Below are 14891 nucleotides of genomic sequence, written 5' to 3' on the forward strand. Positions count from 1 at the left end.
GCTGGCGCGACCTGGTCGACTGCCAGGCCCTGTGGCTGAGCATCCTGGCCCGGAAACACGCCGCCCTGTGGCCCATCGTCAGCACCTGCCTGCCGGCCGCCGACGACCCCAGGCCCTGCGTCCTGGGCCGCTTCTGCGAGCGCCGACCCATAGGACGCAACCTCCTCCGGAACCCTAGGGGCCTAGGTGGGGAGCCCAGGAAAGGGGTCCTCCTGTGACCCGGTGCGAGGGTGCGGAGGCCTGCGACCGACCTCTAGGGTTTGGAGGGTGGGGCGGCGATGAACCACAGGGGAAACCCCTGGGACTTATACCTGAGCTGACAGGTGGAGGAAGAACTTGGGCACAAAATTTTTAATTAATAGATGGCTTCCAGAAACAGCCTATGCTGAGCGGTGGGGACGGCTGCACAAAGGAGGGAAAATGTAAGGGCATGCCTGCCACTCCTTGTGATGTCCACTTCCTACCTGCCTACTACCTACCTGGTTACAGGTAAACGTCCCTCCCCATTCCCCAAGGGCCAGGGCTGTGGGGGTGAGTACTTGGCCTGCTCTCTTGACCTTCCTCTTTCTTAGGTGGTTTCAAAAGAAGGAAGTGTTGGACCTGGAGGAGGAGGGTTTCTGGCCAGAACTCCTGGACAGTGGAAAGATTGAGATCTGTGTCTCTGCCCGGTGAGTGTGATGATCAAAACTGCCCTTCTGCTGAGCGCTGACTGACGGCAAACACGAAGCCAGTGCTGTGAAGTTTGAGCTGTTTCAGCACCCTTCGTGATCCTTGATCCTGTGGGAAAGTGTATTTTAAGACCTCAAATTGAGAAGTTCAGAAAGGGAGGTGACTTCCCCTGGGGGCACAGCCAGGGCTTGGCAGGACCTGGCAGGAGGCTCGTACTTGTCTGACTCTTGTGCACTGTATGATGGTCTTGAAACTGAGGTCCATGAAGACTTTCCAAGGGATGCATGACCCAGATAATTTTAAGGGAGGCAAATTACAAATTCTCTACACTTTTATGTTCCCTGTTTTCAAATTCATCAGCTAAAGATCACATCTATGGTGGGAGCATCATTGGTTATGCCTTCCCAATTCCTATCTCTCATCCCTCCAGTTTTACAGAAAAAAAAAGCCCCTCACTAAGATGTATGGTCCACAGATGTAAAGACCTCTGGGGAGACAGGCAAAGTGACCATTTTGAAATTTCAGCCTTACCACATTCAGTTTCAATCAAGACATCTTAAACTCCCCCCGCCCACCCCACCCCGAAAACCCACCTCATTAGGAGATATATTTACAGTAAGCTTCTGTTTTTCACTTAATCATTTGTAAGTTATTGAAGCACATTTGTGTTGCTTAGAGCAACGGTGTAGCTTTTCATTGTAATAATCGGTGATTCCCAATTTTGCCATGCATCACCCAGGAACACTGAAAACTCTTGATGCCTGGGTCACACATCATATTCATTAAATTGGAGTGTCTGGGGTGAGCGAGTCAGGCATCAATATCTTTGAGAAGTTTAGAGCCAACTGCAAGGTTAGAGGGCACAATTCCAAAACCACCCTCAGACTCAGTAACTGACTAGAAAGACATAGAACTGAATGAAAACTCTTATCACAGGGAACAGATACAGACTAAAATTAGCCGTGGGAAGATCACAGGGCAGCATCCAGGGGAAATATCCAACACCAGACTTCCATTGCCCTCTCTCTCCCTGTGGAGTCAGGACACCTGACTCTGCTGGCCTCCGATGGTGACAGTACGCATGGAATATTGCCAACCAGGGAAGCTCGCCTGAGTTTATAGGGGCTTTATCATGTGTATCATCTCAGCCTCCAGGTCAACCGGTACTGCGTGATTCATCCTAAGTCATATTGTTGGTTTTCCTGGAGTGGCTGGCCCCCTATCTATATGGATGTGGCCAGCTCCCACCAAATCACATTGGCTGGCTGTCCACTATGACCCAAGTCTGTAGGCAAACAAGGTTATTCCTGTCAGACATAACATTCCAAGGGTCCAGAGATTACATCCCAGTAGCAGAGGGCAAAGACCACAGCTTTGGACAGGCCAAAAAATTTTTCTACACGATATCTTTTCAAGAATGATGATTCCAATCTGTAGCTATAACTGGAACCACTAGTAGGTAATAATCGAAAAGAAAAGATGTTGACACCTAGAGCTTTATGGTCACAAGAAAATTTTAAATGTCTAATTATGTTCTTTGTGTGTGTGTGGTTGGCACAGAAAAGCATGAAAGTCCAAAGAACATAATATTATTATATAAGGACAAAATCTGGGAGAAGTAGAATGGACATCTAAGTCTAAGAAGTGGAGTGATGTGAAGTCTCTGTAAAGAAAGTTACTTCTCTGTGTATTTATATAACCAATTACTCTTGCTTTTAAATTTTTAATTTCTAATATCAAAAATGCACATATCTTGGGTGTGAAATTCAAAGAATTATGACCAATTGAACACTTTCACTTACACCAAGAACGGGATGTTGCCAGCCATCCCCACCTTCAGCGTGCCTCATGCCCCATTCCCCAGCACTTCCAACACAAGGGTACCGCCATCCAGAATTCTGTTACCATAGATAGATTCCCCTGGATCCTTTTAAACGACTGATAAGAAAACTGTATCTTAAAACATCACCATTGTACCCATTGGAAATGACATCTTTTGCTACCAGTGAAATATAGAATGAGAAATAATATGGGAGGAGGTACCTTGAAGAGCACGGCTCTAGGTCATTCCTCCTGAATGTGCCTGTAGACCAGCTGGGAAGCACATTTGGGACAGATGGATTCATTGGGTATGCAGAGGGGCCAAGCTCCCAAGTGACCTAATGGTGCTACTTCTGGGGACCACAGCACCATTTTGGGTTTGTATACATGGGAAGGCCATTCAGGTCGGGGAGAATGGGCGGCAGGTCCAGCCTGTAAGGTTTCCCTTCTCCCACAGCTGGATGGAACAAAGAGGCACTAACCGTATACGTATATATCAGCTAATTGTGCAAATTCTAGACGTCAACCAGGCTGTCCTGCATCATTTCTCTTCGAATCCTTTTCCCATCCGGCGGTGGAGGAGAGTCCCCTTTGAGGTCAGTCTCTGTGGGGAAAGGGGTGTGGGGAAAGGATGGTAGGGCCTCCGCTGATCTACTGCTGCGTAACAAACTGCCCCTGAATTTAGTGGCTTAATATTGACAGCAGTCATTTTCTCACCTCTCTTGGGTTCTACGAGTAGGGCTCTGCTGGGCGTTTCTGGCTCTGGTCTCTCATGTGGCTGCATTGCAGACACTGGCTGGAGCTGAAGGGCAGGGTAGGGTGTGAGTGTGTATACAGCAGCTGGTGGCTGGCCAAGCAGCTCTTGGTTTAATCTCAGAGCTTGGTCTTGGGATCTCTCTGCTTGGTCTAGTTTGGGCCTCAGAAATCACTTGGCAAAAGTCACTCAGTACCACTTCCACCACACTCTGGGTTACAAGGAAACCCACCCAGATAGATTCAAGGGGACGGAAATTAGACTCCACTTCTGGGTGAGGAGTGGCATTGATTCTAGAAGTACATGTGGAACTGGAGACATTGTTGCAGCCATCTATGGAAAATACACCTGTCAGAAGACCCCCAACTCAGCTTTTGAGGGGAAGGCTATGTCACAACGAGGCTTACCTTTTTCTGTCTGTAGGGCAGCCATGTGTTCTCCAACCTCAAGAAGGGCGTTCGCTTTGTGTCTTTTGAACAATGGGTGTCGAACCTGGAGTTTGGGAACGAGCAATATGGAGTCCTTTTTACCAACTCCAGTGTGATTGTGCGGGTCTGTCTGTCCTAGTCGTGGGCTGTCCTTGCAAAACTACCTGACCGTGCCTTCCAGGAGCTGGGCCCATTGGCTGGACCATCTCAGTAATCAAGGGCTTGTAGCTCCCTGGCATCCTGGGATCTCCTGGGTCCATTCGAAGTTCCTGCTGGGCCCTGTCTTCAGGTTTTGGAAACTACTAGAAGAAAGTTTCTGCTGCTCTCTAAGGCAGACCCTGTTCTACTGAATGGAAACCCATGGTTGAGCACAGGGAAATGCTGGATCCTGAGAGCTCCACGATCCCCCAGAGGCCCTCTGCTTCAGCCCCAGTGCCCTCTGCCTTTGTCTCCTCCTGTTTCTGCTGCAGAGGCTATATTCGTCCCTTCCAGGAGGCCCTCTTTCACCTCTGAACTAGAAGCTCATCCCTATGGCTGGGAAAATTCCAGCCCCCCTTGGGTGGTGAACTTAACCTCATGGGGTTTCAAGCAAGACTGGGACCAGGACTCACAGCAGGAAGTCAAACTAGTGCAAAAAATGTTTGGAGACAGAGGGTTCTGCCCACCCTGTGAACAATGAAGCGGTTCCCTGAGCCCAACCCTACCCTGAATTGTATGGGGTATATAATAATTTTGTTATTTTGAAATGCTTTATAAACATGGACAGAATAAATGAGCAATATATCTGCCGATCATAGGTAATAAATGTATCATTTTGTCAAAAGTGTCTCATGTCTTTTTAATAGAAATACAATGTTACAGCCTTGGTGAATACTTGGTTCAGAGTAAGGAGTTGTCCCAGGTGAGGAGGGAAAATTGTACAGAAGAAAACACCATAGAAGGTATTCTCCATCTGAGAGCGTGGAAGTGTTAGCACCCTGTTTTCCAAGCCCCAAGGAAATCATGGAATCAAAGATTATCAATCAGGGTTAAAAGCATTAGGCAGGTGGTGGATGTGGGACAGTGTCACAGTGACACCACATTTGTGACATTCTAGTCATGATGAGGGTGAGAGAGGACCATGCAATGGCAGGATCCGGCTGTCCCCACCCCAGTCCAGGGGTCGTGGCTAGACTCACTGCTGCAGGATCCCTAAGGAGTTCCAGTCTCCTGATGTAATGCAGGTGAAGCCTGCCGCTGCCTTTGATGTAACTACCCTGAACTGCCCCACCCACCTGCAGTATAAGCATGGGACACACTCACTGGGGACAGTGTTTTGCCAGTATCATCAAAAGGGGATTGTGGGGTTTCCCTGATGGCGCCGTGGTTAAGAATCCACCTGCCAATGCAGGGGACACGGGTTCGAGCCCTGGTCCGGGAAGATCCCACATGCTGTGGAACAACTAAGCCCGTGGGCCACAACTACTGAGCCTGCGCTCTAGAGCCCGCAAGCCACAACTATTGAAGCCCGCGTGTCTAGAGCCTGTGCTCTGCAACAAGAGATGTCACCGCAATGGGAAGCCCGCGCACCGCTATGAAGAGGAACCCCCTCTCACCGCAACTAGAGAAAGCCGGCGCGCAGCAGCGAGGATCCAGCACAGCCAAATATAAATAAATAAAATAAAAATTTTAAAAAAAGGCTTTCAAATTGAGTGGCCTGTCCTTCAAGAGAAATCGGAAGGAGGGTGGGGTGATCCGTCTGCCTCGTCACCCACAGGGGAAGAGCCGGAGCAGGGAGAGGTCGGTGCCTGCAGTGAGGAAGGCACTGCCCAGGGAGGGAAGGCTGCCGCCACCCCTGAGAGCCAGGAGCCCCAGGCCAAAGGGGCCGAGGCTGGTGCTGCCTCCCAGGGAGGAGACACGGAAGAGGCAGGGCCCCAGGCGCACAGCCATCCACTCCCTCTGGCCAGAGAGTGGCCCTACACCAGCGAGTGAGCAGAGTGAGTATCTGGGTGGGGGCAGATGCGTGATTCCTAAGCTGCAAAAACTGTGCTGTCCTTGTGGTCACTGCCTGGACCTGGTGCCCTGGCTGCCTTCCTGTGCCCAGAAAGGAAGGGTCTGTTGTCCGCTAGCCACGTTCCCTCTCCTCCTCTCCCTCCTGTGGATTCTCCCATCATCCATCTGGTCTTCCTCTTAAGCCCAGTTGAAGATGGTCCCTTGCAGTTTCCCAAGTTAGGTTAGTGATGTGAAATGCTCCTGCCCCTGTCCCTACCTCCTTCCCTGTCCCCACCTGTGCAGAAGGCAGTTGCTGGTTTTCTTCCCCAATTCTTTTCCAAGTAGGCTTTGTTTACTCCCTCCCTGAGCCAGATGTGGTGGTGCCTACTCCCACAGTCTGAGTGTCCAGCCTTCCCCTGTTGAGTTTGTAGTCTCTTGTGCTGTGCCTAGTGGCCCCTGGGCTGGGGAGGACACTGCCCCTGTCTAGGTTTTTGTAAATGTCTTAACTCAAGTTCAAACCTCCAGCTTGTGAATCAGCTGTGTCTCTTTTTTGACTTGGTGAGCAAGTATTAAGCTCTGGGATTTTGGGGGGGAGGTATGTAATGTGAAACAACTTCTTGTCTTTTTTTCCCCCCTCCCATTGTTGTAGACAACTTTTAATGCCCAAACCCCAGATTTGGACATTTTTTTTTCTAACTGCTAAAACCATTCTTTTCCACCTGGTTTTACTGCAACATTTGGAAAAGGAATAAATGTCATCCTTTTAAAAAAAAAAAAAAAAACCATGATGTTGGAGTCGGGTTGGGGAGGGAGTTGAAATAACCCAGAAACCCATCTGAAGAAAATCAAAAGACCATATCAGGGACCATCTGAGTCACAAAATAAATAGCAACAGTATTGGATTTAACCCGGGGGACAAAATATATATCAGTAACTCCATACTGACATAAAGAAATAATTGAATAAATAAATAAATGGAGTGGGGAGGAACAGCCCTTCCTTACAGTAAAATTTCAATTAGACAAGAAAGAATTAGAAAATAACAAAATCACCATTAGGCAAACCCCATGCTTATAATTCTTGCAGACGAGATCCACCAATGAATGATAAAATTAGTGGATGAAAATTTCAGAAGAAACCTGATTTGCATAGCCTTAAGGGATCCACACCTCCCCCCAAGATATTTATTAACTACAAAGGAAAGAATAAAAGCTTTACAGTGGAGAAACCCAGCAGACACCGCTTTAACCAAGCAATGAAGGTTAATGTCAGCAGTGAGAGCAATAAGCCATGTCAGTGTCATAAACCCTCTGATACCATGCACTGAGAAGGACACTACATCCCACTAGGACAGTCGTGCCAGAAAAATCCAGAATCCAATTCACTTAATTCCAATCATGAGAAAACATCAGATAAACCTCAAAGGAGTGATATCCTACAAAACAACAACGGCTCAGGACTCTAAAATGTCAAGATGTTAACATTAGGAGAAACAGGGTGAGGGGGACAGAGGAACTTTGTAATATATCTGCAAATTTTCTGCTAAGTCTAAAATGAGTACAAAATTTAAAGTTCTAAAAAAAAAATATCAAGGGTTTTTCGGCCAGCCTGCCTGGTTTCAAATCCCAGACTGTGTGACCTGAGGTCAGACTCGTCATCTCTTTGAGCCTCAATTTACTCTTTTGTAAATGGAAGGAACAATAGTACCTACAGCTTAAGGTGCAGTAAGAAGTTAAATGAGTTTTCCACCTGATCACTTGTAAGAGTATATTTGTTATTATTACTGTCGTGTAGACCAAACAAAGGACGACTGTGAGAACAACTTTGGGAGTGTTTCCTCCTCTTCAATCTTTTGGAAGAGTTTGAGAAGGATGGATATAAGTTCTTCTTTGTATGTTTGGTAGAATTCCCCGGTGAAGGCATCCTGTCCTGGACTTTTGTTTGTAGGGAGTTTTAAAATTACAGTCTAGGGCTTCCCTGGTGGCGCAGTGGTTGAGAGTCCGCCTGCCGATGCCCGGGACACGGATTTGTGCCCTGGTCCGGGAGGATCCCACATGCCGCGGAGCGGCTGGGCCCGTGAGCCATGGCCGCTGAGCCTGCGCGTCCGGAGCCTGTGCTCCGCAACGGGAGAGGCCACAACAGTGAGAGGCCCGCGTACCGCAAAAAAAAAAAATTACACAGTCTATTTCACTTCTAGAGTGATAGGTTTGTTCAAATTGTCTATTTCATCCTGATTCAGTTTTGGTGGGCTGTATGTTTCTAGAAACCTGTCCATTTCTTCTAGGTTGTCCAATTAAATTATGTGGTTTTTTTTTTGTTTTTGAGCAAATGGTCTCCACCTTTCCCTTCCTGAACATGACTGTCTCATATTCCTCCTATCAAAATTCCTCCAGTTGACCCAAAATTATCCTCCAGAGTTGAATTGTTCAAACCAGTATCTGCTCCAGGACCACACACTACATGTGGTCATGACTCTTAGGGCTGTTTCAACCTGTCACACTCGCCTTTTGATGATACTGGAAAAACACTAACCCCTCTAGCTGTGTCTCGCTGCTAGGTGGGTGGGGCAGTTCAAGGTGGATACATCAAAGGCAGCAGCAGGCTTCATCTGCATTACATCAGGAGACTGGAACTCCTTAGGGATCCTGCAGCAGTGAGTCTAGCCACAACCCCTGGACTGGGGTGAGGACAGTCAAATTCTGCCATTGCATGGTCCTCTCTCACCCTCATCATGACTAGAATGTCACAGTTGTGGTGTCACTGTGACACTGTACCCACATCCACCACCTAATGCTTCTAACCCTAATTGATAATCTTTGACCCATGATTTCCTTAGGGCTTGGGAAATAGGGTGCTAACACTTCCATTCTCTCGACCGGAGAACACCTTCTATTGGTGTTTTCTTCTGTACAGTTTTCCCTCCTCAACCGGGACAACTCCTTACTCTGAACCAAGTACTCACCAAGGCTGTAACATTGTATTTCCATTAAAAAGAGCAGAGCCACTTTTGGCAAAATAATACGTTTATTACCTATGATCGGCAGATGTATCGCTCAATATTCTCTCCGTGTTTGAAAAGAATTTAACAATAGCAAAATAATTTTATACGCCATACAATTCAAAGCAGTGTTGGGCTCAGGGGACCACTTCATCGTTCACAGGGTGGGCAGAACCTTCTGTCTCCAAACATTTTTTTGAGCTGGTTGACTTTCTGCTATGAGTCTTGGTCCCAATCTTAAAACCCCAAGAGGGCTGGAATTCTCTCAGCCATAGGGATAAGGTTCTAGTTCATAGGTGAAGAGAGGGCTTCCTGGAAGGGACCAATAAAGCCTCTGCAGCCGATCCAGGAGGAGACAAGGGCAGAGGGCACTGGGGCCGAACAAGACGGGCCTGACATCGGGGAAGGGTGAGGAGCCCTCTCCCCATCCAGGATTTCCCTGTGTTCACCCCTGCGTCTCCACTCAGTAGAACAGGGGCTGCCTTGGAGAAGCAGAAGCTGGTAAATCTGATGCAGGAACTTTCTTGTAGTAGCTTCCAGAACCTAAAGACAGGGCCCAGTAGGACTTCGACTGGACCCAGGAGATCCCAGGGTGCCAGGGAGCTACAAGCCCTTGATTACTGAGATGGTCCTGCCAATGGTCCCAGCTCCTGGAAGGCACTGTCAGGTTGTTTGCAAGGACAGTCCTTGGCTAGGACAGACAAACCCGAACAATTACACTGGAGTGGGACAGAGAGAATCCGTATTGCTCATTCCTGAACTCCAGGTCCCAGATGTACTGTTCAAAAGACACAAAGCGGGGCTTCCCTGGTGGCGCAGTGGTTGAGAGTCCACCTGCCGATGCAGGGGACGCGGGTTCGTGCCCCAGTCCGGGAAGATCCCACAGGCCGCGGAGCCGCTGGGCGTGTGAGCCATGGCCACTGAGCCTGCGCTCTACAGCCCACAAGCCACAACTACTGAAGCCCGCGTGCCACAACTACTGAAGCCCGCGTGCCACAAATACTGAAGCCTGCGCGCCTATAGCCCATGCTCCACAACAAGAGAAGCCACTGCAATGAGAAGCCCACGCACTGCAACGAAGGGTAGCCCCCGCTTACCGCAACTAGAGAAAGCCCGCATGCAGCAACGAAGACCCAACGCAGCCAAAAATAAAATAAATTAAAATAAATAAATTTTTAACTCTATACCAACTCTATCCAAGAAAAATAAAAGGGAAGCTACACATATAATTTTCAGTATCAGCAAATAAAACCAGAAATGGATTCTTGCCCACGTGGGACTTAACCTTCTAAGGGAGAGAGACACGGTGAACAGGAGGCATAGTAAGCAAATTAGATACTGTTGGGGAAATCATTAAAAATAAAGTCTCCTGCCAACCCCCCAAAATTCTCTTCACAAATGTAGAAAAGATGCAGTTTTATTTTTTAATTTAATTTTTATTTTATTTTATAGTTGATTTACAATGTTGTTTTAGTTTCAGGTGTACAGCAGAGTGATTCGGTTGTACATATACATATATCCATTCTTTTTTAAAATAAAGTTATTTATTTTTATTTATTTATTTTTGGCTGCATTGGGTCTTCGTTGCTGTGCTCAGGCTTTCTCTAGTTGCGGTGAGCGGAGGCTACTCTTTGTTGTGGTGCGTGGGCTCAGTAGTTGTGGCTCACGGGCTCCAGAGCACAGGCTCCAGAGCACAGGCTCAGTAGTTGTGGCTCACAGGCTTTGTTGCTCCGTGACATGTGGGATCTTCCCAGACCAGGGCTCGAACCTGTGCCCTCTGCATTGGCAGGCAGATTCTTAACTACTGTGCCACCAGGGAAATCCCTTCATTCTTTTTCAGATTCTTTTCCCACATAGGTTATTACAGATTATTGATGGAGTTCCCTGTACTATACAGTAGGTCCCTGTTGATTATCTATTTTATATACAGTAGAGTGTTTATGTTAATCCCAAACTCCTAATTTATCCTTCCCCCCACCTTTCCCCCTTGGTAGCCATAAGTTTGTTTCCAAAGTCTGTGAGTCTGTTTCTATTTTGTAAATAAGTTCAGTTGTATCATTTTCTTAGATTCCATATATAAGTGATATCATATGATGTTTGTCTTTCTCTGTCTGACTTACTTCACTTAGGATGATGATCTCTAGGTCCATCCATGTTGTTGCAAATGGCATTATTTCATTCTTTTTTATGGCTGAGTAATATTCCATTGTATATATGTACCACAACTTCTGTATCCATTCATCTGCCAATGGACATTTGGTTGCTTCCATATCTTGGCTGTTGTAAATAGTGCTGCAATGAACATTGGGGTGCATGTATCTTTTTGAATTATGGTTTTCTCTGGATATATGCCCAGGAGTGCTTTTTTAAGGAACCTCCATACTGTTTTCCATAATGATTGTACCAATTTACCTTCCTACCAACAGTGTAAGAGGGTTCCCTTTTCTCCACATGCTCTCCAGCATTTATTGTTTGCAGACTTTTTGATGCTGGCCATTCTGACTGGTGTGAGGTGATACCTCATTATAGTTTTGATTTGCATTTCTCTAGTAATTTGTGATGTTGAGTATCTTTTCCTGTGCTTTTTGGTCATCTGTATGTTTTCTTAGGAGAAATGTCTATTTAGATCTTCTGCCTATTTTTTTTAAATTACTTTATTTATTTATTTATTTATTTTTGGCTACATTGGGTCTTCATTGCTGTGCACGGGCTTTCTCTATTTGCGGCGAGCAGGGGCTACTCTTTGTTGTGGTGCGCGTACTCCCATTGCGGTGGCTTCTCTTATTGTGGAGCATGGGCTCTAGGGGCATGAGCTTCAGTAGTTGCAACATGCAGGCTCAGTAGCTGTGGCACACGGGCTCAGTAGTTGTGGCTTGCGGCTCTAGAGCGCAGCCTCGGTAGTTGTGGTACACGGGCTTAGTTGCTCCGCGGCATGTGGGATCTTCCCAGACCAGGGCTCGAACCCATGTCCCCTGCATTGACAGGGGGATTCTTAACAACTGCGCCACCAAGGAAGTAACAATATGGACTAATCCAAAAGCACATCCTCAGGGCAAACATGAAGCTGTGGGTTGGCGACTGCAATATATGATTTCCATAAAACTTAAGAACACATAAAAAAATGCTATATAATAATTGTGGGCCAAACACATGTAGAAAAAGGAGAATGTAACCCAAAGCGTGTGCCTTCCCAGGACGGTGGCTGGGGGTGGAGAGTGGCATTGGAGGGAGGGGGCAGGTATGGAGTGTTTGGTTTGTCCCAGCTAAGGTTTGAGACCTGGCAGTCTCGGCTTCAGAACTGATGCCAACGGTTCCCCTAGGCTCCATGCCAAGTTCAGGGACTGCTGGTGGAGAAGGACCTGGGGCTCAGGGCACCTGCCTCCACCTGCCCCCCCGAGAGCCAGCTCCTGGCTGAGACTGGTTCCCTCCCGTCACTGCCCTGCTCAGATGCCCCGCACAGCAGGTTAGAGGCGGGCTCAGGAGCCTCCTCCCTGTGGACCAGGGTTCAGCTGTGTGACTTTGGGCAGGCTGCTGCCCTCCCCAAGCTTTTTTTCTCATTTTGTAGCGAGGCCTAAATCAAGGGGGAGTTGAGAGGAGTTGATGAAGTAGTGCTCCTAAGACGTGCAGCTAATTGCCTGGGATGGGGAGAGGGCACAGTTATTACTGATGTTATTATTATCATTATGCTTCCTGGGTGAAAGGGTCAAGAATGGTTGACCGTCATCCAAGGGGAATCCCCATAGCCCTTGACCTCCCCATCCCATGCAGAGACAACTTCTACAGGGCCATGGCAACCACCGCATCCCTGCTAACACCATCCCTTCCACAAGGTGGCCAGCACCACCCCTCCTGAGCTGGGCAAGTCACTTGTCTTCTGTCAGAAGCTCAGTTTCTTCCTGAATTAAATGTGGGCCATCACCTTTGTTCCTGGAGGTGGACAACGGTTTCCTGACATGGCCCATGCCTGTCCTCAGTCAGGAGCCCCATGCAGAAGAATCTAGTTAAAGTGGAATGGTAACCCTGTGAGAAACTGCCGCAACTCACTCATAAATTCCACAAGCATTTATGGAGCTCCTACTGTTTGCCAGGCCCCGGGCCAGGCATGGAGACACAACAGTAAATACAACAGGTAAATGGAACCGCAATACCAGTGTCATACATAAGGAATTATTAATGTCTTTTTAAATGTATGGGATCACCTATGGATTACATTTTCTAAATAGACAGTTGCCAGCATGCAGTAATGCTACCGGGTGTAGTACACCAGAGGTGCAGGCAGCTCTGGCTGAACCCTTACTAGAATGTTCACATGGTCTGCGATTTTGGACGTTCTGGCTAGACAGTCCCCTGAGAGGTGGGTAGGGTAGATTGCTCTGGAAGGAGGTCGGCCCCTCCACACCCTCCAGGCCCATCTCCCCTCAGGCTGGAGCCGTCCTCCTCACCCCCTGCCTTCTGCAGACCTTCCACACCAGGGCTCTCCCTTCCCGCCCTCCCTGGCCTGTCCCACTCCTTGCCCTGCCCAGGACTTTCCTTTCACAACTCCCTAGGTGTGTGTCCTCTCTAGATAGGTTGGTGCTTTGATATTTAAAGACTCTTAGTTTGTTGTAGAGCCTAGAAAACTGGCCCTAGGCAGAACTTTTTTTTTTAATTATTATTATTTTTTTGGCTGCATTAGGTCTTTGTTGCTGTGCGTGGGCTTCCTCCACTTGTGGTGAGGGGGGGCTACTCTTTGTTGCAGTGCACAGGCTTCTCATTGCAGTGGCTTCTCTTGTTGCGGAGCATGGGCTCTAGGTGCACGGGCTTCAGTAGTTGTGGCGCGTGGGTTTAGTTGCTCCGCGACATGTGGGATCTTCCAGGACCAGGGCTCGAAGCCGTGTCCCCTGCATTGGCAGGCGGATTCTTAACCACTGTGCCACCAGGGAAGCCCCGGATTTTCTTCTTTAGAGCAAAGAAATTTTGTGGGTTTTGTGGCTCTTTTCTGCTCTTGACCCCCTAGAGGCTGGGTTGGGTGGGGAGCTGAGAAGGTTTTACCTGAAATCCCATCTCCCCACCCACATCCTCCCTAATCCAGGAGAGAAGAGCCTTCAGGGGCTGAATCACCTTGAGGAGGGAACTTGAACCCGACACCCAGGGCTGGATGCACTCAACCCTAAGCTAGGGAGCTGGGCTCTCTTCAAATCCCTCCCATCCTTCTGAGAGAGATTTTGTTAACTACTTACCTCCTTCCTCCTAAGATCCCTCAGACCCTCCATCCACACAAAAGGCCCATCCCCAGTCCAGTTCTTTTCCTGGAATCAAAATACCCCTAGGCTTGCTACTCCGCTCCTGTTAACAGGATAGGAGAACCAGGGGCAGGGAAGCAAAGTTGGTGGAACTTCTGATATCCTTGGGATATTCGTGCAACCTGCCTCCAGTGCTCTGAGGTTCAGGAATTTTCTACTTCTGCAAACCAGGCCCGCAGGTTTCCCCCCAACTTCCCAACCACTCCTCCTCCAGCAGAGAGAGGCACCTGCATCCCCACTCAGCACTTCCCTGCCCATCCTTGTTGCTTCACTCGGTCAGAGCCAACCACAACCTTCCTCCATTTATGGCGAAGAATTTCTCATTCAGCCTTTACCACCTTGAAATGAAATACTTGATGAAACCTATCTCCACAGAGAAATCTTTAAATGTTAATAAAAGGTCCCAAATATATATGTATAGTGTAAAGGTGAAATAAAAGGAGAGAAATTTATAAGTAAAAGAATACATATTTCGGGCTTCCCTGGTGGTGCAGTGGTTGAGAGTCCGCCTGCCGATGCAGGGGACACGGGTTCGTGCCCCGGTCCGGGAAGATCCCACATGCCGCGGAGTGGCTACGCCTGTGAACCATGGCCGCTGAGCCTGTGCGTCCGGAGCCTGTGCTCCGCAACGGGAGAGGCCACAACAGTGAGAGGCCCGCGTACCGCAAAAAAAACCCAAAAAAAACCATATTTCAATATGCAAGTGATACTCGAGCTTGCTCCCAATAAGATCCAGCTAGTGTGTGGTCCATGGAGGGTAGCCATCAACATCCCTTGGGAATTTGTTACAAATGCAGATCTGATTCAGAGTTGGATTTTAAAACTTCCCCGGTGTATCTGAAAAATCCCCAGCACTCTCTGTGGATACCTAAAGCTCCACAAAACCCACAGCTGGCCCTGCCTAGATGAAGAGATTTTGCAGTTTCCTGAACTGGATCGTAACAACTAGTAAAGTGCCAAGAAAGCCG

General features: G+C 48.0%; 1 protein-coding gene across 1 annotated transcript; it reads left to right on the forward strand.

Annotated features, from left to right (window-relative positions):
* The first annotated feature begins 370 nt into the window (after positions 1-370).
* Positions 371-4444, forward strand: LOC132416252 (F-box only protein 27-like). Its single transcript, XM_059999572.1, has 4 exons — positions 371-489; positions 573-668; positions 2948-3086; positions 3668-4444. Exons 1-4 carry the CDS (start codon positions 383-385, stop codon positions 3809-3811), a joined length of 486 nt encoding a protein of 161 aa, XP_059855555.1. The 5' UTR covers positions 371-382; the 3' UTR covers positions 3812-4444.
* Positions 4445-14891: the final 10447 nt, after the last annotated feature.

The sequence above is a fragment of the Delphinus delphis genome, chromosome 20, assembly GCF_949987515.2.
Source record: "Delphinus delphis chromosome 20, mDelDel1.2, whole genome shotgun sequence".
Classification (NCBI taxonomy): Eukaryota; Metazoa; Chordata; class Mammalia; order Artiodactyla; family Delphinidae; genus Delphinus; species Delphinus delphis.